Source organism: Triturus cristatus, chromosome 1_2, assembly GCF_964204655.1.
Source record: "Triturus cristatus chromosome 1_2, aTriCri1.1, whole genome shotgun sequence".
Taxonomy (NCBI): domain Eukaryota; kingdom Metazoa; phylum Chordata; class Amphibia; order Caudata; family Salamandridae; genus Triturus; species Triturus cristatus.
Window position 1 is genome coordinate 380329538 of NC_140580.1, and position 26201 is coordinate 380355738.

At 45.0% G+C, this 26201-nt stretch overlaps 1 protein-coding gene across 1 annotated transcript in view; it reads left to right on the forward strand.

The window, feature by feature from the left end:
* The window catches only part of BMS1 (BMS1 ribosome biogenesis factor), a 138185-nt gene that overhangs the window by 108358 nt on the left and 3626 nt on the right, over positions 1–26201 (forward strand). Inside the window, exons 19-22 of the mRNA XM_085605114.1 lie at positions 11130–11252; positions 20254–20401; positions 24219–24394; positions 25216–25377. Coding sequence (XP_085461240.1) covers positions 11130–11252; positions 20254–20401; positions 24219–24394; positions 25216–25377 — 609 coding nt within the window. The remainder of the gene's footprint in view (positions 1–11129; positions 11253–20253; positions 20402–24218; positions 24395–25215; positions 25378–26201) is intronic.

The window sequence follows — 26201 nt, forward strand, 5'->3', positions numbered from 1 at the left end:
ACTTAAAACCGAAAAGGCTAGTTATGGTCTAATACACAAGGACTGGAATTAATGTGTTTTCCAATTAATGTAAAGTTTCCAGTGCACATTGGCATCCATCGATTCCTTGCGTGAACTCCATTACAAGGTGCCATACGGCACCACAGGAGTCTGTAGCATCAGTTAGTTTTACTTTAAATAAATCTTCGAGACAAATTTCCACCGAATTCTTCAAGGTTTGTTGGGTGCAATAGATGGCAGACCACCAATGTCGGTAACAAACCCATAGAAGAACTGCCTCTGGTGTCCTAAACTGTTGTACCAATCTTTGTCAGTTGATGTCTACTCCTTGATGCATCCAAAAGCCATCCGGGCCGGCGAGGACAAGTTCACTTGTGCAATTCTGATGGAGGAGTCAGAAACTCCTTCAAAGTCAGCACACTCCAGAAGTTACTCTCCCAAAATGCATTGCTGAAAATAAATGCGCAAGTGCTCTTCCTCTCGCAAGGAGACAGAGATGAACATGTGGTCCTGATATCTAAGGACAGGTGCCTCTTCTTCTGAGGCATCATTACTGCAGTCTGACCCAAAACAGTTAGGTTTTCCCCAAGTTGAAGTCTTGTAGGCACAAGTTGAAAATTGCCAGACAGCTAGAGTTCTAAATAAAACCCTACTAGTGTGATTCCCAGGGTCGCCCGGAGTCCTTCTTTCCAGTTTGTGATCTTGCCGTTGACTGTGGCTACTGTGGTTTTGGCCCTGGCTCCTCGACAGAACCTGTGTCTTCAAAAGCTTTGACTGTGCTACTGCAGGCAATGGTCTCCTTAATGGCCGCTTATTTTCCTGCTCTTCGTACGTCTGTCACAATGCTAATGATTCCCTTTATCATCCGTACTACTTTGAAAAGGTGAATTGAGTTGCAGAGCGAATCTGGTGTCCCTCACTCCCAGAATTGTCAAGCCAAGAGTCGCTCTCGCGATGTCATGACCTCGGTGGCTTTCATTCTGATACGTTTCAGTTTGATAATATTAATATCCAGAATGATGAGGAAGATAATGGTGTTGGGGGTGCTTCACTGCCCCTTTGCAAACGAATGCAAGGATCCTGGCTGACTTGCAAAGTGCAGATGGTTTAGACTCCAATCCTGAAGTGAAATTCCCCAGGAATGAGGGGCACATCACTGCAGAGGGGGGACAGTTGTCGACTGTCATTCTGAGTGACAGAAACATTGGTGATCCCAATACATAAGGATCATCCCATCCTTCCATGTTAAAACCAAAGGGGATGATGGACGGAATGTTGAACATTGCAAGCTCTCACCCCCAGTCAACTGATCTGGGTTTAATCCATCATCATTCTTTAGCTCACTCTGCCACCCCAGTTCAGACATGGCCATATGCAAATCAGTCTGACCATGTGCCTCATGGGAACAGTCCAGCCCGAACTGCCAAGCTATGTCTTCCCTGGACCGGAAACAAGCATCCTGGGACCGGTTTCTGGCTAATCAGCCGTCATCAGCCAGACAAGCTTGAATCCAGTGGCAAAGTGAGCAAGGGACCCACGTCTTGGCATATACTGCCAAATTAGGGCGAACTAAGCAAAACCAAAGGGGATGATGGACGGAGTGTTGAACATTGCACGCACTCACCCCCAGTCAACACGTGTGGTATGCCCAGACGTGGGTCCCTTGCTCACTTTGCCACTGGATTCAAGCTAGCCTGGCTGAAGAGGGCTGTTAGCCCGAAACCGGTCCCAGGATGCTTGTTTCCAGTCCAGCGAAGACATGGCTTGGCAGTTCAGGCTGGACTGTTCCCATGGGGCACAGGGTCAAGACTGATTTGCATATAGCTGTGTCTGAACTTGGGTGGCAAAGTGAGCTAAAGAATGATGATGGATTCAACCCAGATCTGTGACTGGGGGTGAGTGTTTGAAAAGTTTCAGCACTCCGTCCATCATCTCCTTGTGTTTGCCTCATCCTTCCATGTTAGCAGAGATTCTGGTAGACAAACTTCAGGGTATATAGTGCCAGTTAATGAGGGGTTGCTCTCATTTATGTCAGAGATAACAGGTCAGTTCGAGGCATGTGGGCTGCTGAATTCATATCTGTGCATAGATCGCCGCCTAGTGTTGGGTCCGGATGTTTGCACGTTGTTGTCCTGGAAGAGTCTTCGAAGTATCCTTGGATAGGTGACTCCTCCCCTGGACTACAGTGCGCATGGGCATCCTCTCCATCCTCAGATTGTTTTTTTCCGCCATTGGGTTCGGATGTGCTATCTTAGCTCAAGTTAGGAAAAAATTTTGTCGAGGCCTTTAGTTCGCGTCGGTACTGTTTATCGATCGGTTTTCGATACTCTCTGTTAGTTTACTAACTTCCAGCACCGACTTTGTTCGCATTTACCTGTCCATCAACTACTTCGACGATGGAATCGAGGACGCCATTCAAAAGGTGTCCGGTATGTAATGCGAAGTACCCACACATCGACGTCCATCCGGTGTGCAACAAATGCCTTTCGCCGGACCACGACGAGTCGACATGTATGGCCTGTGCCCGGTTCCGTTCGAAGAAGACTCTGCGGAATCGTCGAGCGGCGAGGCTCGAAGCGCAGCACGCGGCACCGGCCCCAGCTGACATCTTCGACGACGCGGACGACGTCGAAGAAGTAGAAGTCTTACCCTCCAGTCCCGTTTCCGACCAAGAACCCGGATCGGACGAGGCCGACGAGTCACTCTTCCACAGAGGTGAAGACGACACCGAGGTAGGAGACGACGAGGAGGCCTTAGGGGCCGAAGAGAGTAGCTCCGATGATGAACAAGGCCTACCTGTTCAAACCGAGAATTCACCAGTGCCACAGACTATGGCTCCGGTCGAGGGATCGCCTTCGGGCCTTACCCGAGACCTATCACGCAGTCCTTCGGCCCCGCCCTCGGGCCCGGCCTCGGACGTTCAGCGGCAGCCATTACCGCTTAAGCCAGCTGGTTTCCCTTCCACGAAACCGAAACCGAAAGCTGCTCAGGTTCCTACGAAACCGAAACTGAAAGTGGCGCTAGTCGGATCGAGGCCTTCAACACCTTCGACGCCGGCGCACCGTGTCGGCACCGACCGCACCAAGGGGGACTTCGGTGCCGAACTCGAGACGGGCGACATGGGAGTCGACAAACGGAAGAAGGCCATCGGCGCCGAAAAACCTGCTCGGTTACCGGCGTCGACGCCACCGACACCGAGGGCCGTCCCGCCTGCTACGCCTCGCAGCACCCCCTCGACGACACCGAAACCTCACGTGTCGAAGACGTCGACGGTGATCTCCGCACCTCGGCTCGATGCACCACGGGCGCAGAAGATATCTGCAGCCGCCTCGACGACCCTGGCGGGGGCCACGACCTCTAAGGCGCCCCGAGTACGGCCTGGCGCAATGCCAGGCTGCAAAACCAAGGCTGCCCTCCAGGACCAGTCGGGTTCGATCGATCCAGCGGTTTCGTCGGTGCCGACCAGCATTACCTTCGGCTTGCCTCCATCCACAATCCCGAAGGCGTTTCAACTCAGGACACAGGCCACCAAAACTGCGGTTACGCCTGTCGAGCCGTCACCGTCACGCGTCATCGACGCCGACACTGGCAGGATGATTCTCCACGACCGAAGGATAACTTCGGAACCGCCATTGGAACCTTTCAGGATCCCGCTAAAGAGGAAGCTGCCTGTGGACACAGAACCTCTCCTGTATGAACCCTTTCATTCACCCTACCAGGATCCACACCGGGCCTCCCCCACACGCTCCGACACGGATGCATTGGAGGACTACATGGGTGAACAAGTCCCCTACCATGTGGACACGGACCCTGATGACCAGCAGGACCCTGACCAAACTTGGGGCGACCCTGCAGACCCCAGTGCACCTCTTGATGCACAGGACCCACAACTATATGGGGCAAAAACGTCACCCACAGAGGATACTGCGGCGTTCAACGCTCTGATTGAACGGGCGGCGAACAACCATGATGTACAGCTTCACTCTGATATCATCGAAGATGACTTTCTAATGGACACCTTTGCATCCTCAGAAAGACATGTAAAGACTCTGCCAATGTTGAAGGGGGTCCTTAAGCCAGCCACTGACATTTTCAGGGAACCCACCAGGGCACGGGTGATAAACCCCAGGATCGATAAGAAATACAGATCAGCACCTGGGGATCCTACTTACATCAGAGGACAATTACCACTCGACTCCATCGTTGTGGCGAATGCCCGCAAGAGGGCACACTCGCAGACAACGGGTGACGCTCCTCCCCCGGACAAGGAGTCCAAGGTGCTGGAGACCTCCGGCAAGCGAGTTGCCGCACAAGCTGCAAGCATATGGCGCATAGCTAACACTCAAGCGCTCCTCGCTCGCTACGATAGGGCGCACTATGACACAATGGAGCAACTCCTTCAACACCTCCCTGACCCCTACAAAGAAGGTGCAGAAATCCTTATCAGAGAGGGACAGCTACTCACAAATGCTGCCATCAAATGTGCACTAGACGCTGCTGACACGGCTGCCAGGGCCATCAACACTAGCGTCATCCTACGACGTCACGCCTGGCTACGTATCTCAGGATTCAAGCCTGAGGTACAAAACAATATCCTTAATCAGCCTGTCAACCCCGACTTTTTGTTCGGGCCTGAGGTTGACGCCACCCTCGAGAAGATAAAAAAGGACACGGACACTGCAAAGTCCATGGGCGCCCTACAAACTCAGTCCTTTCGGAGCGGCTCCTTTCGTCGCCCCGGAAACAAGGGAGCAGGCAGAGGACAGGGGTCACAACAAACATATAACAAGGGTAATACGCAGACCACCTACGATAAGAACACCCGAGGTGGCTATCGTGGCTCCAGTACCAAGGGCAGAGGACGTGGCTACGGCAACACCAGGTCCTCCCCCAAGAACAAGCAGTGACGCCCTCTCCCTTCCTCCCGACCACATAACACCTGTCGGGGGAAGGCTACAACGGTTCCTGTCCACGTGGAACTCCATCACCACGGACAGGTGGGTCAAAGATGTTATAAAATACGGTTACTGTCTGGAGTTAACTTCCACTCCACCCACAATACCACCAAGAAACCGTCCTATGTCTTCAGAGCACTTGACGCTCTTACAGCAAGAGGTAGAAAGTATGCTTCTAAAAGGCGCTATCGAGGTCGTACCCGTCCACGAGCGGGGCACGGGGGTTTACTCCCTCTACTTCTTAATTCCAAAAAAGGACGGGTCGCTCAGGCCTATATTAGACCTGAGACCCCTGAACCAGTACATTCTTTCGGAGCACTTTCACATGCTCACTCTACAGCAAGTCCTTCCGCTTCTCCAGCAGGGAGACTTCCTAGCATCACTGGACCTCAAGGATGCGTATTTTCACATACCCATCCACCCCTCACACAAAAAATACCTCAGGTTCACTGTTCAGGGGCAGCACTATCAGTTCAAAGTCCTTCCCTTCGGCGTGACAACAGCGCCCAGGGTTTTCACAAAGTGCCTAGCTACGGTGGCGGCACATTTACGGAGACAGCACATACACGTCTACCCCTACCTAGACGACTGGCTCGTTCAAGCGAGATCGGCCCAGCAATGTGCAAGCCACGTGTCCCGTACCATTCACCTTCTTCACAGTCTGGGATTCTCACTAAATTACCCAAAGTCTCATCTCCAGCCCGCACACGTACAACAGTACCTAGGTGCGACTATAGACACTCTGGCGGCCACAGCTCAGCCAAATTTAGTGAGGATCAACGGCATACAAGCGCTGATCTCCAAGTTCAGACCCAACCACTCGCTTCCAGCGCGAGTGTTTATGCAGTTGATAGGCATGATGGCCTCCTGCATCTTCATAGTCCCGCACGCGAGATTACATATGCGCCCACTTCAGGAGTGCCTAGCACGTCAGTGGAATCAGGCTCAAGGACAGTTGAAAGACCTAGTGTTGGTGAGCGGTCGGGCATACAACTCTCTGCATTGGTGGAATCCACAAAACCTTTGCAAGGGCCGACCGTTCCAAGAGCCTGTTCCACAAATAGTACTGACAGCGGACGCGTCTCTCCAGGGATGGGGAGCTCATGTACTCCACTACACAGTGCAGGGACTATGGACGACACAACAGAAGAAGATGCACATCAACCTTCTGGAACTGATGGCAATCTTCCTGGCCATGAAGGCTTTCAAAGTACATCTGTGCAACAAGGTCGTGTTGATCCGGACGGACAACATGACCGCAATGTACTACATACAGAAGCAGGGAGGGACACACTCTCCACAGTTGTCTCATCTGGCTCAGAGCATGTGGAAGTGGGCCATTCAGAGGAACATGTTCCTCATGGCGGAACACCTCCCCGGCAAGGACAACCAGATGGCGGATCTGCTCAGCAGACACAGCCACCAGATGCACGAGTGGGAGTTACACCCATCGGTACTCCAACCGTACTTCCAGCAGTGGGGTCACCCAGAAATAGACCTATTCGCGACAAGCGAAAACGCAAAATGCCAAAGCTTCGCCGCCAGATTCCCACACCCGCAGTCGCAGGGCAATGCGATATGGATGAACTGGTCCGGCAAATTTGCGTACGCTTTTCCTCCAGCACCGTTGATACCGCTGGTGGCTCGCAAACTCCGACAACACTCCCTGACACTCGTCCTAGTTGCTCCCACGTGGGCACGCCAGCCGTGGTACACCACCTTCCTCGAACTTTCCGTGGTACCGCATCAAAGGCTGCGGATCAAACCCGCGCATTTGACGCAGAACCATGGAGAGGTTCAGCACCCAGATCCGCAACAGCTGAACCTGGCGATCTGGCTCCTGAAGTCCTAGAGTTTGGCTATCTCAATCTGCCACCTGACTGTATGGACATCATCAAGGAGGCCAGGAGACCCACTACAAGAGCTTGCTATGCAGCCAAATGGAAACGGTTCGTCATTTATTGCGGTAATAATGACATTAACCCGCTGGACGCATCCATCCACAACATCATATGTTACCTCTTACACCTATACCGATGCAATCTGGCGTACACCTCTATACGGGTCCATTTGACCGCAATATCAGCCTATCTGCAAACCAGGCAGCACCTCTCTCTCTTCAGAGTGCCTGCCATCAAAGCATTCTTGGAAGGACTCAAACGAGTCATTCCACCTAGTCACCCACCGGCTCCAATGTGGAACCTCAACTTGGTCCTCACACGCCTGATGGGTCCACCCTTTGAACCTCTACACTCATGCGAGATTCAATTCCTTACCTGGAAAGTAGCCTTCCTGGTAGCGATCACTTCCCTAAGAAGAGTTAGTGAACTCCAGGCACTAACCGTTCAAGAGCCATTTATTCAGGTTCACGCCAACAGGGTCGTACTACGTACCAACCCCAAATTCATGCCCAAGGTAATATCGCAGTTCCACATGAACCAGACTATTGAACTGCCCGTTTTCTTCCAAAACCCACAAACTGTTGCAGAGAGGGCATTACATACACTAGATGTACGGAGGGCCCTCATGTACTACATCGACAGGACTAAACCCTTCAGGAAGACAAAACAACTGTTCGTTGCCTTTGCCCCACACCACAAAGGTAACGCCATCTCCAAAGCAGGGATAGCCAGATGGATAGTTAAGTGTATTCAAATCTGTTATCAAAAGGCAAAACGCACATTAACTATTCCACCACGAGCCCACTCAACACGCAAGTTGGGGGCTTCCATGGCCTTCCTAGGAAACATTCCCCTGCATGATATATGCAGAGCAGCCACATGGTCCACTACACACACATTTACAAAACACTATTGCGTAGATGTGCAGTCAAAACAGCAGGCAGCTGTAGGACAGGCTGTTCTCAAAACACTTTTTCAGACCGCTGCAGCTGGCACGGGTAGCCGCCGCCAATAGAGGGCACTGCTATGTATTCTATGCACAGATATGAATTCAGCAGCCCACATGCCTCGAACTGAATATGCTACTTACCAGTATGCATCTGTTCTTGGCATGTAGGGCTGCTGACATTCATATCGCCCTCCCTCCTCCCCGGCGCCTGTCGCAGCTGCAGCTCTCAGAATTATTGCAAGCATGGTCATCACTTTCTGTATCTACTCCATCACTGCCACAATGGCGAAAAACAATCTGAGGATGGAGAGGATGCCCATGCGCACTGTAGTCCAGGGGAGGAGTCACCTATCCAAGGATACTTCGAAGACTCTTCCAGGACAACAACGTGCAAACATCCGGACCCAACACTAGGCGGCGATCTATGCACAGATATGAATGTCAGCAGCCCTACATGCCAAGAACAGATGCATACTGGTAAGTAGCATATTCAGTTTCTTTAGACCCTTCTGTTGGTGCACCCAAGTCCAGAAAGCCAGGTTGTCCAGGATTCGTCAGCAAGATTCTAACAAACTGCTTTCATAGAAGTCCTCCCTCTCCCAGGCAATGAAACCAAAAGACTGAATACATTTGGTAGGAAGGTGTGTTTACTCCTGGCAGTCCAGTGTTCTGAGCTTCCAAAGCTAAATACTGTCTATCGTGCTGTTTGTATATCTAGTGAGATATTGCCACCCTGCCGGTCCCCAGACTACCTGAACAATTAGGGGATTAATTTCAATCCCTACAAAAGGACATGGCCACTGCAAAGCAGGCAATGCAAGCAGTACTGGACGTGGAAGATGCTGTGGTGCTAAGCTGGCTCAGATTTTTCATACATCTGCAAACCATAATATGGTAAGTACAGTGGTTTTCTTGCAGACATTTAGGCACAATTACTTGGCGCATGCCATTTGACAGTCAGGACATATTCGTGGGATAACTGTCAACTGCTTTGATTGCTTGAAGCAACGCCACTGCCAGAGCCCTAGTGCTGGCCTCCACAGTGAAGAAATTTCACCAACAATACAAGAAATTTCAGGTTTCAGTCGCCATGCTCCACAACAGAGCCAGCAGCTGGAGGTTATACCACAGCAATAGCGTTTTAACTCCTACAGTGGGAAAGATACAGTTGTAGCACACCAATCCAACCCTCCACATGCCTTCCAGGATTTTTGCCTTCCGGTCACAGGACAGGTGTTTGCTTACCTACACCGGTCTCATTAACCATAGACCAGCGGGTCCTTCCGATTGTAAAATTTGCTTTGTTACATTCACTTTCCGAAGAGCCTGCCATTCATCACCCCTCAACTGTCTCCCCTACTCAACCCCAAGCATGCAAACAAATGGCATCCAGCCTGTCTCCAGGCACAAAGCAATCTTCCATTGCCCGAAGGGGTAGTTGCTTGTATTCCAATAAACTTCCTTGTTCTGAAGAAGGGAAGAGGAGGGACCACAGAACATTTTTTTGCTTTGCTCTGCTGTTTGAATGAGCAGGACAGCACCCGGTCCAAAGTTAGGGAGAATGGGGCTTCAGAGGGTTCTGGTTTAAATAATAAAGAGGATCCTCTGTGCTCCTCCTTCTGAATTGCTAAGGAATTGATTCATGCAGAATATTTAGGAGCCAATATCTATTGGAAGAACAAGCTACTTTTCTTGGTGACATTCTTTCTGATGTACCGGACTGCTCCAGCAGGTTTCTTATCGCCCTCCCTCCTTAGGATGGCTATTTATTATTTTTTCCTATTTTGTTATATGTGGCCTCATTCAGAATCTTTAGCATCTAGAGAAACAAAATAGTTGGACAGAACTGAAGTTAGTGTTTCCTTTATCCCTAGTGACCATGTGACATTCACCTCTTTCAAGGTCGCACTACGCCACAGATGACTTCATACAGAGCCACGTGGCATCTGTGGCTTGATCGATACTTTTTACAGTGTTAAGTCTGAAATGGTAATCCATTGGAACATCGACTAGAAAATATTGTTGGGCAAATTACTGACGTCTAAATATTCAATTCAATTACATATTACTTTACTTCACATCTGCATACCTTGACGATACATATCCTCAAGGTACGTAGATGGGGCATTAAGAATAGTAAATCTATTCTTGCCAATATACATTTATGTTCTCGATATTTTACTCCTCAATATTTAGGGCCTGCTGTTTCAGCCCATCTGTGTTTTGTCTAGTCGACATTCTGTCATAAAGCCATTTTGGGATGTATGTTCATATAAGGTACTAGTGGGAGTGACCATATCCATTAAAAAGATTATTAAAGAGAAGATTACTGGTGAGGACTATACGTAGTCTCTGTTTCAAGTAACACAATGTGTTGTCGTATAGCACAGATGGATTCTGAACCCCACCTTGTGCGTCTACTGACTACTATTTGATATGAGTGTGGAGATCTTTGCTTACCAGTCAGGAAAACACTTTGACTAGCTTTATTTTAGGAGAAACTGGATTTCTCGGGGGGGGGGGCATTTTTGTGTGCATGCGCACCCATATTTACTGTTAAGGAAGGTACAGTGCTTTCTTTGGTTGTCGGGGTGAGCATCGTTTATCTGGCACAAAGTGGTAATATCATCGAAAAATACTCAGGCACTAATATACACCATTTTTTTTTAACAACACAGCGACCGTAAGTAGAAAAAGAGGTGTTTGCTCAATGACAGTATCTTATTGGTTGAAAAGGAACCGCTTAATGCTTTTGCTCTAATTTTTCATGAGCTGCTGCATACTGAAGTGCGTTAGAGGTGTTGTCTCTTGGAGGATGTATTCCACAAGTGAGAGTTTGAGGATACATGGCCTGCAGCATTAAAATCTCCTTCCTGTGAGAGCTTGAGGTTTTGTCTCTCGAAGTGGGGTGGTGTCTTAATGTTTATTACACCTGGCAGTATGGCCTCTTCGTACTTGGTGATTTCTTGTTCTAGAAAAACAATGGAGTTTTTGCCTTTCCCCAAGTCATAGGGCCCACTGTGCAGTAACATATCTCCCAGTTCTGTGGCATCCATTTCAGCCCTTGAGCTTTCAATATTTCCAGCTACAGTTTTTTTTTTTTATGGATGATTTGTGGCCTCTGAGAGATCACCTGTAAGATCCTTTGTATGATTACTGTTCCTTACCAAATTAAACCAACTCTCTAGCACTACTCATTTGAAATACTTCTTTTAATTTTTTATCTGTCCCTCTTTTATTTGCTTGTCCTCCTGCTTGTATCTTCCCTGTGCAGCACTGAATGGAAATCTTAATTTGCTTTTGTGTTTCTATTCCACATTTCAGCCTGAATTTCGTATAGCTGCCACTGGTGTTGTACTGGATTTGGATAAATCCATAACTGTTGTGAAGAAGTTGAAGCTCATTGGATACCCATGCAAGATCTATAAGAATACCGCTTTTATTAAGGTATGTTGCTGCAAGATTTAATTTTGAAGACTCTGCTTAACAGCAGACATTTCACCCTTGCCATTTCTGTCTTAAATTAAGTGACTTGCCCAGAATCAAGCAGTGTATGTGTGTAACTGAGATTGTGTAGAGCACTCTCACATAGTGTATAGTGTTCCAGTCGAATTTGTGCTCAGACCCATGGATATAAATGATAACCTGTGGTTGACCATGTTGAATCCTAATTTGTCCATGATCCTAAACAACATTCTAATTTAAAGACCTGCTCCTGTACCAAGCAAACCATGAAGACCTGTCTGGAAGTGTGATTTGGTAGTATGTGTTTTGGGTCATTAGTGAATTGATTAGTTGCATAGTGGGCATTCCCTTGCATCCCAGGCCTGGTCAGTCCATCTAGGAGAGAGAACTGATGTAATTAACGCTGCCGTTTCTAAAACTCTTAAACACCATTGAACTATTCCTGTGCAAGAATATGAATTTTCAAAATAATCTGTGTACTAGCTCCCTAATGCACCTTTAGTATGATTTGGTTGAAAAACCACAGCAGATTCTCTATGTATCATATCATAGGTCTGATTCTTTTCATTAATACATCAGTCAGTCTTTCACTTGTCCATGAGTAGCTTTGATTTGGTTTGAAACAACTGTGTAGCAAAGTATGTATGAAGCAGCCAGTTGCCAGAAACATGTTTCTTCAAAAAGGCATTCTCATACGAGTGGTGACCTTAGAATATATTACTACCAACAGCCAGACCTCGGAAATATCCACATTTAAATTTTTATAATTTTCATTCCTCTCTAAAAATTGTTTATTTTAATTACACCTTACTAAAAAACAAAAAAGGTTTAAAGCTGCAAAACCCAAAGCAGAAATTGGCAGCTTTTAAATGTTTTTAGGCTCTCTGGAGCCTTTACCTCTTAAGTCAAGAGAGGGGAAAATACTCAGTAACTTGTTTGTGAAACACACTTGATCCTGTGTTCTTTCTCATGAGAGGCATACCACTCCATTTTTATAAGGTGTTGCCTTTACTCCTATCTTTACATGTAGGACTTCTGGTGCTCTTGTGTGGCGGCTATGCTTTATAGCTTCACAAGGCACCAGAATTAAGATCAGTTCGGGCTCAGTTTGAAGCTGCAAAACATCTGGGGGAAATTAAGTGTCTTTATTCTAGAATCCATAATTCATGTGCATTGGCTGAAAAGCAGCCAGGATTTTTACACCAACTGCTTTCTGATTTTAAAAAAAAAAGGACAATTATTCAATGACCACCACCCATTTTGGGCCTGTCCGATGTCATTATGTTCTTGCTCCACAAATACAAAATACCTACTTTAAGATTTTTGACAGCAGTTCAGCATGTTGCTTATTTGTGCTCACTAAACTTACAGGATGCATACTTTCATACACCTGCAGTCCAAAATCATTGAGAAATCAGTGGATTAAGTCTTTTTTTCAGCATTTCCAATAAATGACCACTCTCTGTGGGACCTCTTCATAAGTGCTTTATGGGATAATCATGACATCCCTCCGCATAAACACACTGAGCCTAAAGGTGGTCTTCCTAGTCTTAAAATTATCCCAGGGTGCAAAGCTCTTTAGTAGATCTGTCAGAACCAGGAGCTGGACTAAAGGATTGTGCAAGGTACCTACCCAATTAAACATCATACCATCTACCAGGGAACTGGCCTCCTTCACTTCCAAGAGGCTGATGTCCCCTGGCATTGCTTGGGATTTACCACGCACATGGAGCATGCCTGCTCAAGCTGTCTGCCCCACAGGCTGTCCATACCAGTGTTGCTGACCTCAATGTGGGAGACCAACAGAAAAAGGACTTGTTCTATCACATGCTCCCCAGCTCTACGAGATTCCGGAAGTTGGGGGCCCTCTATTTTTGAATATCCCCTTCCTAGTTGCCTAGAACCGGCAATTTTGCTGTATCATAATCAGTATGAGTATTTCCACTGATGTGAAGGCTTTCAGCACTTGCAAAATTGCCTTAGCTCCAACAAATATGTTGAGGGAATCATCAGGTCTGTTTCTAAAGTTAAGATGAAGAGTTACCCCTGTGCAGCTGGCACCTGTATTCTGAAGTGTCACTTGAGAGCAAGTTTTGGACAGACCTCACACTAAAAGGCTGAGTGCATGTGACTACTATCACATGCTTGGGACCAAGGATGGAAGGGCTGGAACAGGGCTGGATTGATCATCTTGGATTTGGTCCCAGTGGTTCATCAGGTGAAGTTTTAGGAAGAGTAAGTGAAGCCAGGAAATGAAAGCGACACCTACACTGGATGCCTGTAGTCCCAGAAGCCTCTGAAACCACCAAACTGATACTGTTCTGTTGTTCAAGAACTGATCATGTGTCTGAACTTGTTACCCTCTTAGGAAGGGAATACTATTGCTATGCCAGCGCCCAGAATTAGCCTGATGAACTGGTCCCTTTTGGGCGGCAACAAGGAGAATTTGAACTAGTTCTGCTCTATAGGAATCATCACTGAAGCCATAAACTTAGAATAATTTTGCCCACGTGTGAGAATCCTGGAACACTTCACTTCATTGAATCCAAAGATATAGCTTTAATGGAGGGAGACACCTTCAACAGAGTTCAATTGCATGTGTTACTTCCATAGATTAAAGCCGGTCAGCATTTAATGAAATTATTTCTCTGAGAAAGCCAATTCAAATCTACACACTCCATATCCAATTGCAAATTCTGTCAGAAAATGACAATATGCGCCCTTGCAGACAGAGTGGGAGATGGTCTGAGAGGGCAGCTGGAAGATCTGAAAGTCAGGCAGGAGAGACAAAAATCAAAAGCAGGACAGAGAAGGATCTTCTTTTATTTCATCCTATCATTCTCCAAGTAAGGACTACAGAGAGGGAGATCCAGGATAAAAGGCTACACATACATCATCTCCACTGTTCCAGATGCTCCTGCATGTTGCAGGAACACCATTCAACGTAGGTACAGACTTTGGCATAGATGTGCTCACTGTTAAAGGATGGCTGTATTGGAGGTATGACAATGACTTTGAAGAACCATTCATTAGTTTATTACTGAGACATCAACGTCAAGCTCTGTGCTGTTACTACTATGATTAATGTCAAAGAGAATGCAGTCAAAAAGCACGTCATTGAGACATTCATGATCAACATTGATTAATTGAATATATATGTAGATATATGTATGTATGTATGCCATCGATGCCCAAGACATACTGTAGTCCTTCATTTATCTGGTCTTCTACTGAACAACTGTCTCCTTCATGATCATGGTCATCATTGCCGGCAAAAATACCCAGAATGACCATCCAAACTTCTGATCCTTACCAAGAACCTCTTACGCCATTGGAATTTCCACAAAGACTAGTAATTGGAGTGGAGAGGTGTGGCTCACTGGTTAGAGGTGGCAGATCCGTAAGTAGAGAATCGGCCAGAGACCAGGGTTCAATTCCCGACGCGGCAGGGTCGTGGACCAGGGTCAAAACGGACTCGATAATTCTCGCCTCGGTACCTACTCTAACCAGGAACACACTCGGCAACTCTGGGCATTAAGCTTGCCTCATCTCTACAACGGCCCCCCACAGACGCCAGGGATGCCTGGTTTCACCTTGGAGATACCCAGAAAGGGACCATCTCACAGGGATAGCCAGGACGGGTTCCCCAGCGGTCTACAGCGCCGGGACGCCCCGTTGCTGGGGCAGCTGTGCGCTTTACAAGTCTACAACATTTACATTTACATTTAATTATGTAAAGGAGTACTTTTATGTCTCCACAAGACATACCTGCACCTACCACCACCTCATTTTTTGGAGACTTCACTAGAGTGACGATACTGAAGGACACCCGCCAGGATCCCAACTCCTTATTCTCCTTCATCTGGCCCCTTTTCTATATGTACCCCGGCTTCTTCATTGCACATCTCAGCTGTACATTACATACCTTTCTGCTGTGTAGTTATAAGAAGGGGAACAAACTAAATAGTCAGCTGGAGGTGCCGCAATCAACGGTTTCCATCAATCAAGAAACTTTACACCCGAGAGCCATTCCACAACCCACACTGACTCTAGTCTCAGATTGATACAAAAGGGGGTGAATGGAATGCTTCAATTAATCTCATCCACTGGTAATTACTCGGATCTGCATAGCAGTCCATTGTTGTTTTGCACACCATGCACCTCTAGACCAAGCCATATGCAAATTAGTCTTGACCCTGCTCCAATTGGATCAGGCCAGTCCTAACTGCTAGGCCAGGTCCTCCCTAAACTGGACACAAGCAATTGCCCTGATTGGTGCTCGTCAGTCAGGTGCAGCTTGGCACAGTAAGCACGGAGTCCACCCCGCATACCCATCGAACTTAGAGCATTGCACTGAAGTAGATAAAAAGTGCTGCATGGAAAGCTTGGATTAATCTCAGCCACTGTAAATAAACCAGGGCTGCATCCCAATCCATCGTTATTAACACACCATACCACCTCAGTAATTCCCAGTGACCGATTAATGTTAAAAAGTTCCACCCATCTCTTCCAGGTTTAGCCATACTAGCAGAGAAGTTTGAATCTCCTGCAACCATCAAAGTGGGCATTCAAAAGCTACATAAAAAATAGACTTCTTCAGATCAGAACCCTTCCTGTCCCCGACCAGAGCCAAAGCCCGACTTGGTCATAGACATGTCACGCCTCAGTACCACCTGGCTGAGAAAACAAGAGAATGGATGCTGGTGGCTGAAGTGTGGATATGTTGCATTTAAAGAAAACTGAAACTTTCAAAGCGATTGGTTTAGTAGCTGGAAAACATATTCTAAGTCTCAATATCGCCACAGAGATTATCATTACCAAGACAGGCCAACGATTCAAACTCCTCAGTGCCACATAGAGACCACATCTTTAGCATGCCCCTAATCAGAGACGTCCAATTTGAGGATGAAGATGGCAGCCACAACAATGATCTTGCTCGTCTAGTAAATCCAGATTGCATCCAAACAATGAGGAGTTTACTTTCTCTCCTCTGTTTGCCACCCCGGTGAGAGGAAGAAATTAACCAAATATATGGTAAATGGATGTGAAAGTCATTAAACACAGATATGACATGCCCTCCATTTCAAATCTCCACCTCCTGCAATTCCACCACAAAACTCACCAAAACATCAGTTGTGTGCTTCTAGAGAGGAAATGCCATCCCTCCTACGATAGAAGTGGTTCCTCCTTCACAACAAATGAAAGGTACCTATTCTAGATATTTTTGATTCCCATGAAAGGCCCCAGAAAAGAATATCAGCCAATTCTGGATTTAAGGCAAGCTTACACATTCTTAAAAAAGATAAATTCATAGTAATGGCCTTACATCAAATTTCCCAACAACTGTTGAAAGGAGATTGGTTGTGTTCAGTAGATTTTTAAGACGCAGAATTTTTTATCCTAGTAATGAAAACACATGGGAAATTTTTGAGATTCACTGTGGGAAAAGCACGCAACCAATACAAAGGACTACAGTTCAGTCTAAAATCTGCTTGAGAATGTTTTCCAAGTACATGACAGTAGTGGCAGGTTACCTGTGCAGACAAAAAATATAGTTACACTTACCTTGGTGATTGGCTAATCAAAGCAAAATCAAAAAACTTGGCTATAACAACTTCAACTTCACTGACTACATTGTCTGGGTCTACATAGCAGCTTCGAAAAATCTTATCAAATCTGAAATACCTTTGACTGATTTTAAACACAGAGAAAGGCGACGTGTCTCCTTCAGTGGAGAAAATGTCCATTTTAAAAAAAGCCTCATCTCCTGATGCAAACACTTTCACCTACGGCGCAACACGTCTCCACCATGTTGGGAACCATGGCATCCTGTGTTTACCTAGTGCCCGGTGCAATAGCGAGACTTTTACAACAATGCAAGAAGGGCAAATTGAATAAGCATGAAGGCAATTTCGGAAACAAGCTGGTTCTTACAGCAGCCACAAAGAATCGCTGAAGTCGTGATTCAAAATAAAGAATCCTCTGAAAGCAAATCCCCTTCATCAGAACCCCCATTCTCAGACCTAGCAATGGATTTGTCCATAACAGGCAGGGCACATATCTATTCAGTCTGACAATACAGAGATTGAGGCCAGAGAAACAACAGCTCTGTCATATCAATGCCCTGGAGTTAAAAACTGTACACTTGGCTCCGAATGGCTATTTGCTATCCATAACTATGGACAGAGGGTTAATTCAAGCAGACAGTACAATCTCAGTGTTTTATTTGAACAAACAGTGTAGCACTAGATCCACGATTTTGTCTTAGGAGGTTGAAGCAAAATTTCACAGGCTTCTTTCAAGGAAGTTAACCATTCAAGCAGTTCTCCTTCTGGGTTTTCTGAATTGCCAGGCACATTTGCTTATCAGATATTACATTGAAAGTCACTAATGAGAACTAGCCGACCGTATTTTATAAGACATTTTTAAACGTTCGGCTGTTCCTCAAATAGGTATGTTTCCTACAAATAAAGCTTTTATGATATTTTTTTATCGAATAAAGCTACTTACCTACCTACCTACAAATAAAGCGCAAAAAGTGTAAACTTTGCCTTGAGACTGCAGGAATAAGGGTCATTGGGCATTGTCCTTTTGATATTGTATGATACATTTTTATACAGTTTTCCACAAATACTGTTGATTCCTTCAATGCTGATCATCCTGAAATGGTGCAATGACAAGATGATTCTCATTGCTCTAGAATGGCAGAGGTGTTGGGAGGTTTCCAGAACTTCTTGATCCTTTTTTAAAACAGCAAAGGAATTTGCAGTGCAGACTGAATCTGCTTTTGTGGATGCAGGGGATGATATATCACCCCAATGTACAATATGTGAATTTAGCTGAATGGCTCCTGAGGACGTACAGTATGATCACGTAAATCTGCTTTAAGATTGTATAAACATTCCAATAGAAGCCCAAAACACCCTTCCACTAAAACATTATACAATTTCAAGTAGAAAAGAATTGTGGTTTGCTGATAAGATTTATTCAATCCCCGTCTTCTGCATTTGATAAAATCAAGACTGCAGTGCTCTTCCATAAAAGTACATCTGGCTCCCATTACTACATTCAGGAAACCCCAAATTAAATGTCCTTTTTCACAGTACCATTAATAAAAGATTTTCTGGAAGGATTTAAGAAACCTTTTATGCCAAGATGGCATCCTTCTCCCCCATAGGAGCTTAATCTAGTTCTCTCTGAATTAATGGCTCCTCCATTTGAACCTATCCATAAGTCTTCATTGGAACATCTCACCTGGAATGTAGCTCTCTTGATAGCAATCCCATCTGCTAGACGGGTCAGTGAGTGCCACGCCTTGTCTGCAGTAGACCATTAAACACTTTACTATCAAAACAGTGTACTTTTAAGAGCACATCTTAAATACTTCCTCTTAGTAGTCTTGGATTTTCATATGAACCATACTACATCTGTGCGAGTTTTCTTTCCTAATCCTTCCACTCCTGTAGAGAGGTCACTCCATTATTTAGATATTGAAAGCATTTAAAAATTGTACTTGGATAAAACAAAGGAATTGGGAAAACAAATAATAGTTTTGTCAATTATCGACCCCTTCGTACATGGAGGCCGTCCATAAAACAAACCATAGGTAGGTGGATATTTGTCTGCCTTATTTGCTACTATCAACAAGCTTCCAAACCACTGCCATGTAGAGCAAAGGCTCATTACCCATGAGAAATGTTAGTCTCTTAGATATTTTCAGAGCAGCCACATGAAAATCAGTAATATATTCACTAAACGTTACTGTTTAGATGAAGGCACCAGAGCTGACACTGCAGTCGATCAAGGAGCATTAAGAGATCTGATTGCCTGAACCTGTTCGACTCTTGAATTAATTGTAACATTTCCCCTTATCTTAGAGTTGCTGGGTATTGATGGCATTCCCTTCTGAGGGATAAGCTTGCTTTTCTCTTCCATAGCTTGACCATCAGTTAGGATCCTCCGATGCAGAAGGTAATGGTACTTGTAATCCATGTTCTGCATTGTAGGATTCCTCACTGAAGTTGCAAGCAACCCTTCCTCCTCCCTGGATGCCAGTAATGCTGTTAGCTACAGCTGTTTAGTCAGTCGTTAACAGCCCTCTAAAATACCTGAGGCTGTAAGGCAAACTGCCAGTACAGTGCATGCTGGGAGATGGAAGCTGCTGGCTCCTTAATGGAGTAGTGTATCTTTTTTGAACTCCTGCACTCGTGGCCTAGGAAGCTCGCGTTCATTTATTTTTCTCTTGTTTAGCATAAAGTGTTAAAGTTCATCATAATGAAGGAGTACATTTTTTCAGCGTGTTGCTGGAAAGTGGGTTTGAATTGACTTTCTCAGAGAGAAAAATTCAGTAAATGCTAACCTGTGTTAATCCACTGATGTAACGCATGAAATGTAACTTTTTAAAGGTTTCTGTTCCCATTTAAGATATATCATTGTATTTATTGATGAAAAGTGTTCCAGGGTCCCTCCGTCTGGCAGCCATTATTACACATTTATGACTTAATTAAGGTTTCTGTGATGCAGTACTAGTTTTACAAGTAACATTTCCTTCACAGTGAACCCTGGATTGAAAAGTCTTGAAAATGAGGGTAAAACCAGAAGCCTGCTTTCATCCTTAATATTACTTTGAAGACCCCTCAGAGACCTGAGAAGTCGGTGTTGTCAAAGAATGTAAAGTCAAATCAAAGAACAATGTGTATAGGGTTTGTTAATTGTACTTTGAGGTCCCTGAAGCTGCTATGTGGTAGTGTACGTTGTATGATGCCAAACACAATTGTGTTAGGGAAACTTCAATATATAAGAACTATAAAACAAGCAACGTTACATGCTGGCGAGAGGGGCATTTTAAATTTGTTAGGCAGAGAGACGGACCTAATGATGGCGATTGTGAAGCTTGCACGATTGTATGTTATGAGGCAGTTGCACCATGTTTGTAAAGTGGAGCGTTGCTTGATTTTTCATATGCTGTTTTTATGGCCTGCAGGGCATGTTTAACTCGGCCTTGGAGGTGGCTAAGTTTGAAGGCTCTGCCATCCGTAGCGTGAGCGGCATCCGGGGTCAGATCAAGAAGGCACTTCGCACCCCAGAAGGAGGCTTCAGGGCAACATTTGAAGACAAACTTCTAATGAGTGGTAAGTGGGCAATTAGTAGAGTAAAATCTGCAGAGTTCCATTTTTCTTCTGAATACATTTCCTATCTCAGGGATTCTAAAGGATACTGTAATACTTATAATGCAGACGGTACAAACAAAATACCAGACTGGCATACTAGCAGCAGACAAGAAGAAAAAAAACCTTAGTGGATGCTCCAATGTGCAAGGGTTATCAAACCAAGTGAGACCATGGAAACATTTCCAAACTTAAAAGCACTCGACCATCTGCATCGATTTCCCACCAACACTATATTACACAGCAAAAATCACTGTTTTAGCTTCTAGCGTTACAAGCATCAGGAGCCAAGAAAAGAGGAAACATGGAAATAGGTGCCCACAGATGAGCCGTGGAGGCATAATCTAAATAAATCACGGAGAGCCCAGCGCATAGGCATCAGTCATCTAATTTTGTGGGAAATAGGTAGGTTGTATTGGAAAAGATGGGTGGCTAGAGGATGTCTAAAGGTGACAAAAGGAAGTATTCTGACAAGGAGGTCTTACCATAGCCGTTTCTAGCTCCTAACAGGGACAACTCCACTGATCTCCCTACCCTTTACTGAATGCACTGTGGAAGATTTCAGGTAGTCTGAGGAAGTACATAACCTAATTAGGTACAAACACAGACCATGCTGCCAAAGAGGATGGCCCTGTCAGGCCCAAACATGTCATGCAGAGATGTCCTAGGCCACACACCAATCCAACGAACAGTGTAAAAGACTAGACAAGAGGCCACCTATGCAGAGTATGCTATGTGAAATTCACACACAACCGAAACGAGGGCAGATGGTGCTGCCTAAGGCATATTGAACATAGTTATTCACTGAGAAATGTACACCTCTCCTTAGAATGTGACCTCGGGACCGGGGCACCACAGTGCTTCATTTTATTCCTTGGACCATCTTGGAGAAAAGGCCAGTCCAAGGTAGGAGACTAATGGCCTGACAGACAAATGGGTAGTGCCCTTTCTAGGAACTAACACATCCCTAGAAAAGTCCCAACCACAATTCACTCTAACAAACCATGTAGACAGACTACATGTGAATCCATCTATGGACAGAATGGCATTACAAATACATACAGTGCCGCAAATGATGTTACTTAAAGCATTTGCTACCTTCAGACCAGCTTGAATGGTTCAAGAGTAAGAGAAGCATGTATTTATCTTGGGTTTACACAGCTGGAGCTTAGTTCATGTTAAACTCCGCAATTTACTTTGGACATATTCGTTAAGTATTTCAGGAAATTCAGATTTGGTTCTTATTAGACCTGTTAGCCTTCGGGTGATCTTCCCCTCAACGTTTTGCCTTACTCCTCGATTTTTCCTGACCCTGTGTTTGTTGGCCTTAGGATTCAGTGCACTTTACCACTGCCAATCAGTGCTAAATGGCGTGTGCTCACTCCTTTAAACATGGTACAATTGGCTTATGCCCAACTGGCCCATTTAATTAACTTGTAAGTCCCTAGTAAAGTGATACTACACATACCCTGCTACTAGTGGGGCTGTAGCACTGATTGTGCCACCCATTTAAGTAGCCTTTTAAGCATGTCCCAGGCCTGCATTGCAGCCTGTGTGTGCAGTTTTAAAGAGCCATCTCGACCTGTCAAGATCAACCTCATACTTAAAACACAAGGAGGGTGTGAGAGGGTTTAAGGAGAAATCCGTCTTTATTGGTGCCTGCCTAAGGGACTATACCCGACCTCTCTGAACTGACTTAGTAAGGCAGGAGAGTAATTCCCTACATACAGAGTTGGGCTGTTGATTTGACAGACCAAAGTCGCACCTTTTTATTTAAAAGGGCTCTCACTCAGCAAACCGTTGTTCGGTGGCATGCTTCATCATGGAATCCCCCCCCCACCCCCCGATAATCTGGTGTTGTAAACCTGCTGCAACACTTAAATACAAGGGAGCATGAGTAAAGATGTTAGGGACTGTGAGGGAGGGGATCACCATGGAAATTTTAGTGATTTTATAATTACCTTCACAGTACCCTGGAATTCCCTTTATTCTTGGGTTCTGTTTTGGCAAGGTTAAAACCCGTGTGGGGTTGAATGGGATGGGCTGGGTTGCTATTATCCTTCCATCCACTTTTTTCTTTCTGTCTACATGTTTCAGCCAGACCCCTCTGGCTTTCCTCTGGACTTTGTATTCCTGCTTCTCCCTAGGTGCAAAATGTGTTTTCACTAACTATGTTTTTCCCATTCCCCAATATTTTTCTGTACTCATTTTTGCTGCCTTTAATTTGAAAATCGGTTGGAAAATCTGCATGTCTCCAGACATTGTTTTCGAAGCTTGAGCCCTCATAGTTCTTCTAATCAGAGCACAAATTGGGGGTACTGGAAGGGATATCCATAAATATTGGTGATTTGTTGTGTTAAGATTTTGATGATGTACGTTCCTAAGGCTTGGTCAGGGACTGAGGAGTTTGGAAGCAAGAGGGGGGAATGTTGTATACGAATTGGTGACAGTAAGGAATAATTTAGTGAGATTAACCTTGGGAACAGCTAGATGAAAAGCTGCATCGGTGAGGACTTTGGCATCCTAAAACTGACCTTTTTTTTCAAAACAAATTCTGAAAGAAGATAGAGGGGATAAGAATTCTTAATTTACAGAAACATGTAAAGGGCAGCCATGTGTTGTTGAATTTGGTTTATCTCTTAAATTGTACAAATGTGTACACTTTTAAGGTAGTGAAAACAAGGTTAAAGATAGCTGCTAAGGAAAAGTTCATGCAAAAGGAATGGGAAATCGTGGAGTATGTAACCTTACAAACTTGTGTGGCAGAATTTACAAACCAGTTGGGGAGAGGAGTTGGCCTAACGGCTAGGGGGGTCGACCTTGAATCTGGGGACCTGGGTTCGAGTCTCGGTAATGACGCTGAACATCCTGTGATTCAGGGCAAATCACTTAATCTCCCCGTGCCTAACAAAAAAACAAAAAAAATGAATGTGTCCTCATGTAATGCAACTGGTGCTATGTAAAGTGCTCTGACACCCGATTCGGGTCAAGTTCGCGCTATATAACACTGTAAAAATAGAAAAAGTAGATAGGATATTGCCAAGTGATTGATATACTGTCTCCTCAAATGTGGAAATTGTTTGCAGATCCAAAATACCAGTTGTCCGACTGTGAGAAAGATTCAGTAGATGCAGTGACTAGGCACAGATTCAGAACTTGAGTTTCCTGTTGCAGTATGAACAAGTGGAATGATATTATTGCTGCATTGCCAAGTCCATGGAAACAAAACGGAGAAGTGGATCATACCATTCGTTGAAAGAAGGGGAAAGAGCAAAGTGAACAATGCATTCGTGTTTTTTACGAAGACTGAAGATGTGAACTGTATTTAGGATGTTGACTAGTTGCATAAAAGAAACTATGCACATGGCAGAAGTCTGTAAGAAATGAACGGTGATGGTTTCTACTTTCTGCTAACCTGGTTCTCTGATATTGAGACAAGCATGCATTGAAATTCTGTGAAATTAGTTAGACTGAAAAGCCAGATTAACTGGATACCTTAGAAGAACTTTATTGGATTGTACTTGCGAACGATGAAAACCTAAAAAGACGTTCTAAATTGAGCAGTAGAGAAAAGATAAGAGAACACATGAAGTTGCATCTAGAGGAAATACAAATAAATCATTTGACCAGGCTGACCCTTGACATGTTGAATAGGTTGACATTCTATTGTAACGCACGTATGTAGAACTCATGGCCTTCTTAGAAATTTTTATACAGATAGTCTCTCAATGCAGTTTTCTTCAAATCTTAACTCTGTATTTGTCCTTTTATTCTTGCTCAGACATAGTGTTCATCCGCACCTGGTACCCAGTCTCTGTACCGACGTTTTACAACCCAGTGACGTCGCTTCTGAAGCCAGCTGGTGAGAAGGATACCTGGGTGGGGATGAAGACCACCGGTCAGTTGCGGCATGAAATGGGTATAAAGCTGCAGCAGAACAAAGATTCCCTCTACAAGGTGTGTTCGGTGTCTTCGTCGTCTAAAAGCAACTAATACAAGTTTCAGTTGTCGCGCAGCAAGCTGCCCCTTTGGCAAGGATTGTGTTTCAAGGGGCTGTTAGTTTAGATGTATTTGGGATTTTCATTTTACCACTTGTAACAGGTGATTTCTTTCCATTTCTTGATTCTACTTGTCCAAACAATAGGCTGACCAAGATTTGGGAACCAAGTTACAGAGCGTAATCTGTCTTTTCTAGCAGAGCGGACGGGGGGAGGTATAATGGACTCTTAAACGGTGTAGGGACTCGAATATCAGAGAAGAGTTGTGTCTATCTCATAGAAACTGGTTATAGAAGAATGAGACATTCCAGGAAGGCTCAGAAGAGATCAACATTATTTCTCACAGATGTGGGGGTAAATATTCGGAACCTGAGGTTAATAGTGCAAGTGAGAGCAATTATGGTTTCAAACAATTACAGGACTGACCCTGGGGAGTAATTCACTGTGGGAGCTAAATCCAATCTGGCTACCAAATAAATTCTGACAAAATGGGCTGCTCTTTCAGTGTCTTAAATTGGCCGTTCGGTGAATAATGTTGCAAAACAACGTAAAACCCAAGCAGACCTCTTCACAGAAAGCAAGATTCCTGAATGCCTATTGTTGGTGGTTGCATTTCTGGGTAAAGCGAGCTGCTGTTCTTTCTCTACACTGGATGGACCCTTTGTTAAAACCTGGTCTCATTCATATAAAAAGCACACATACTGTGTTTTTCTAAAATATGATCTTTGTGTTCTCCGTTTTGTTTTTCAGCCTATAACGTATTTTTCTTCATTTGTTCAGCCAATAATTAGGCAGCAGCGGCACTTTAACCCCATCCACATTCCTCGAGCACTGCAGAAAGCTCTGCCTTTCAAGAGCAAGCCCAAGATGATGGAGAAGAAAGCCAAGCTAGCCAAAGATCGCCAGAGGCCGGCACTGATCAAGGAGCCCCATGAGAGGAAGGTATGTTGCTTATTTTTCACTGTACATTTCTGTGTTCTCAAGACCACATCTTTCACAATGTCAAGGTTGCTCAGCCAAGCACTAGGCTCCCCCAAACAGATTGGCTCTGGCAGGAAATCTCAATATTCCTGTAGATCACCCTATCCATTTTGGCTGTCGCATTTTTACGCTGAGAGAGGAAAGATTCTCCAAACTTAGCCGCTGAGCGACTCCTTTTAACATGCTTTTGGTCTCTTATACCAACACTGCTGTGTTATGATGTCAGATTTACTTGTCACAGAGCATTTTCCAGCAATTCACTGAATGGGAACTTTACCTTCTCCTATAAGTACAATGAGAAAATACTTTGAAAACTGGATTGACATGGTTCTTCAATCAGCCGTTTTGTAAGAGACAGTTTGTTTCATAAAATGTTATTTGCTTGTTGACTCTGCGACTAATATTCTTTGAGGTCCTTGCCGCAGTTGTGAAAGATTGGCACATTTGCGCTATACAAATATGTGCTGGTGCAAAACATAACTCTATATAATTACAGGACTGACACTGGGGAGTAATGCACTGTGGGAGCTAAATCCAATCTGGGCGCTTAATAAATTCTGACAAAATGGGCAGCTCTTTCAGTGTCTTAAATTGCCCGTTCAGTGAATGCCATTACAATACAACGTTAAACCCAAGTAGATGAGTGTGTGTGTGTGTGTGTATTTAGATAGATGGATGGATAGATAGATGGATAGATAGATGGATAGATAGATGGATGGATAGATGGATAGATGGATAGATGGATAGATGGATAGATGGATAGATGGATGGATGGAGGGATGGAG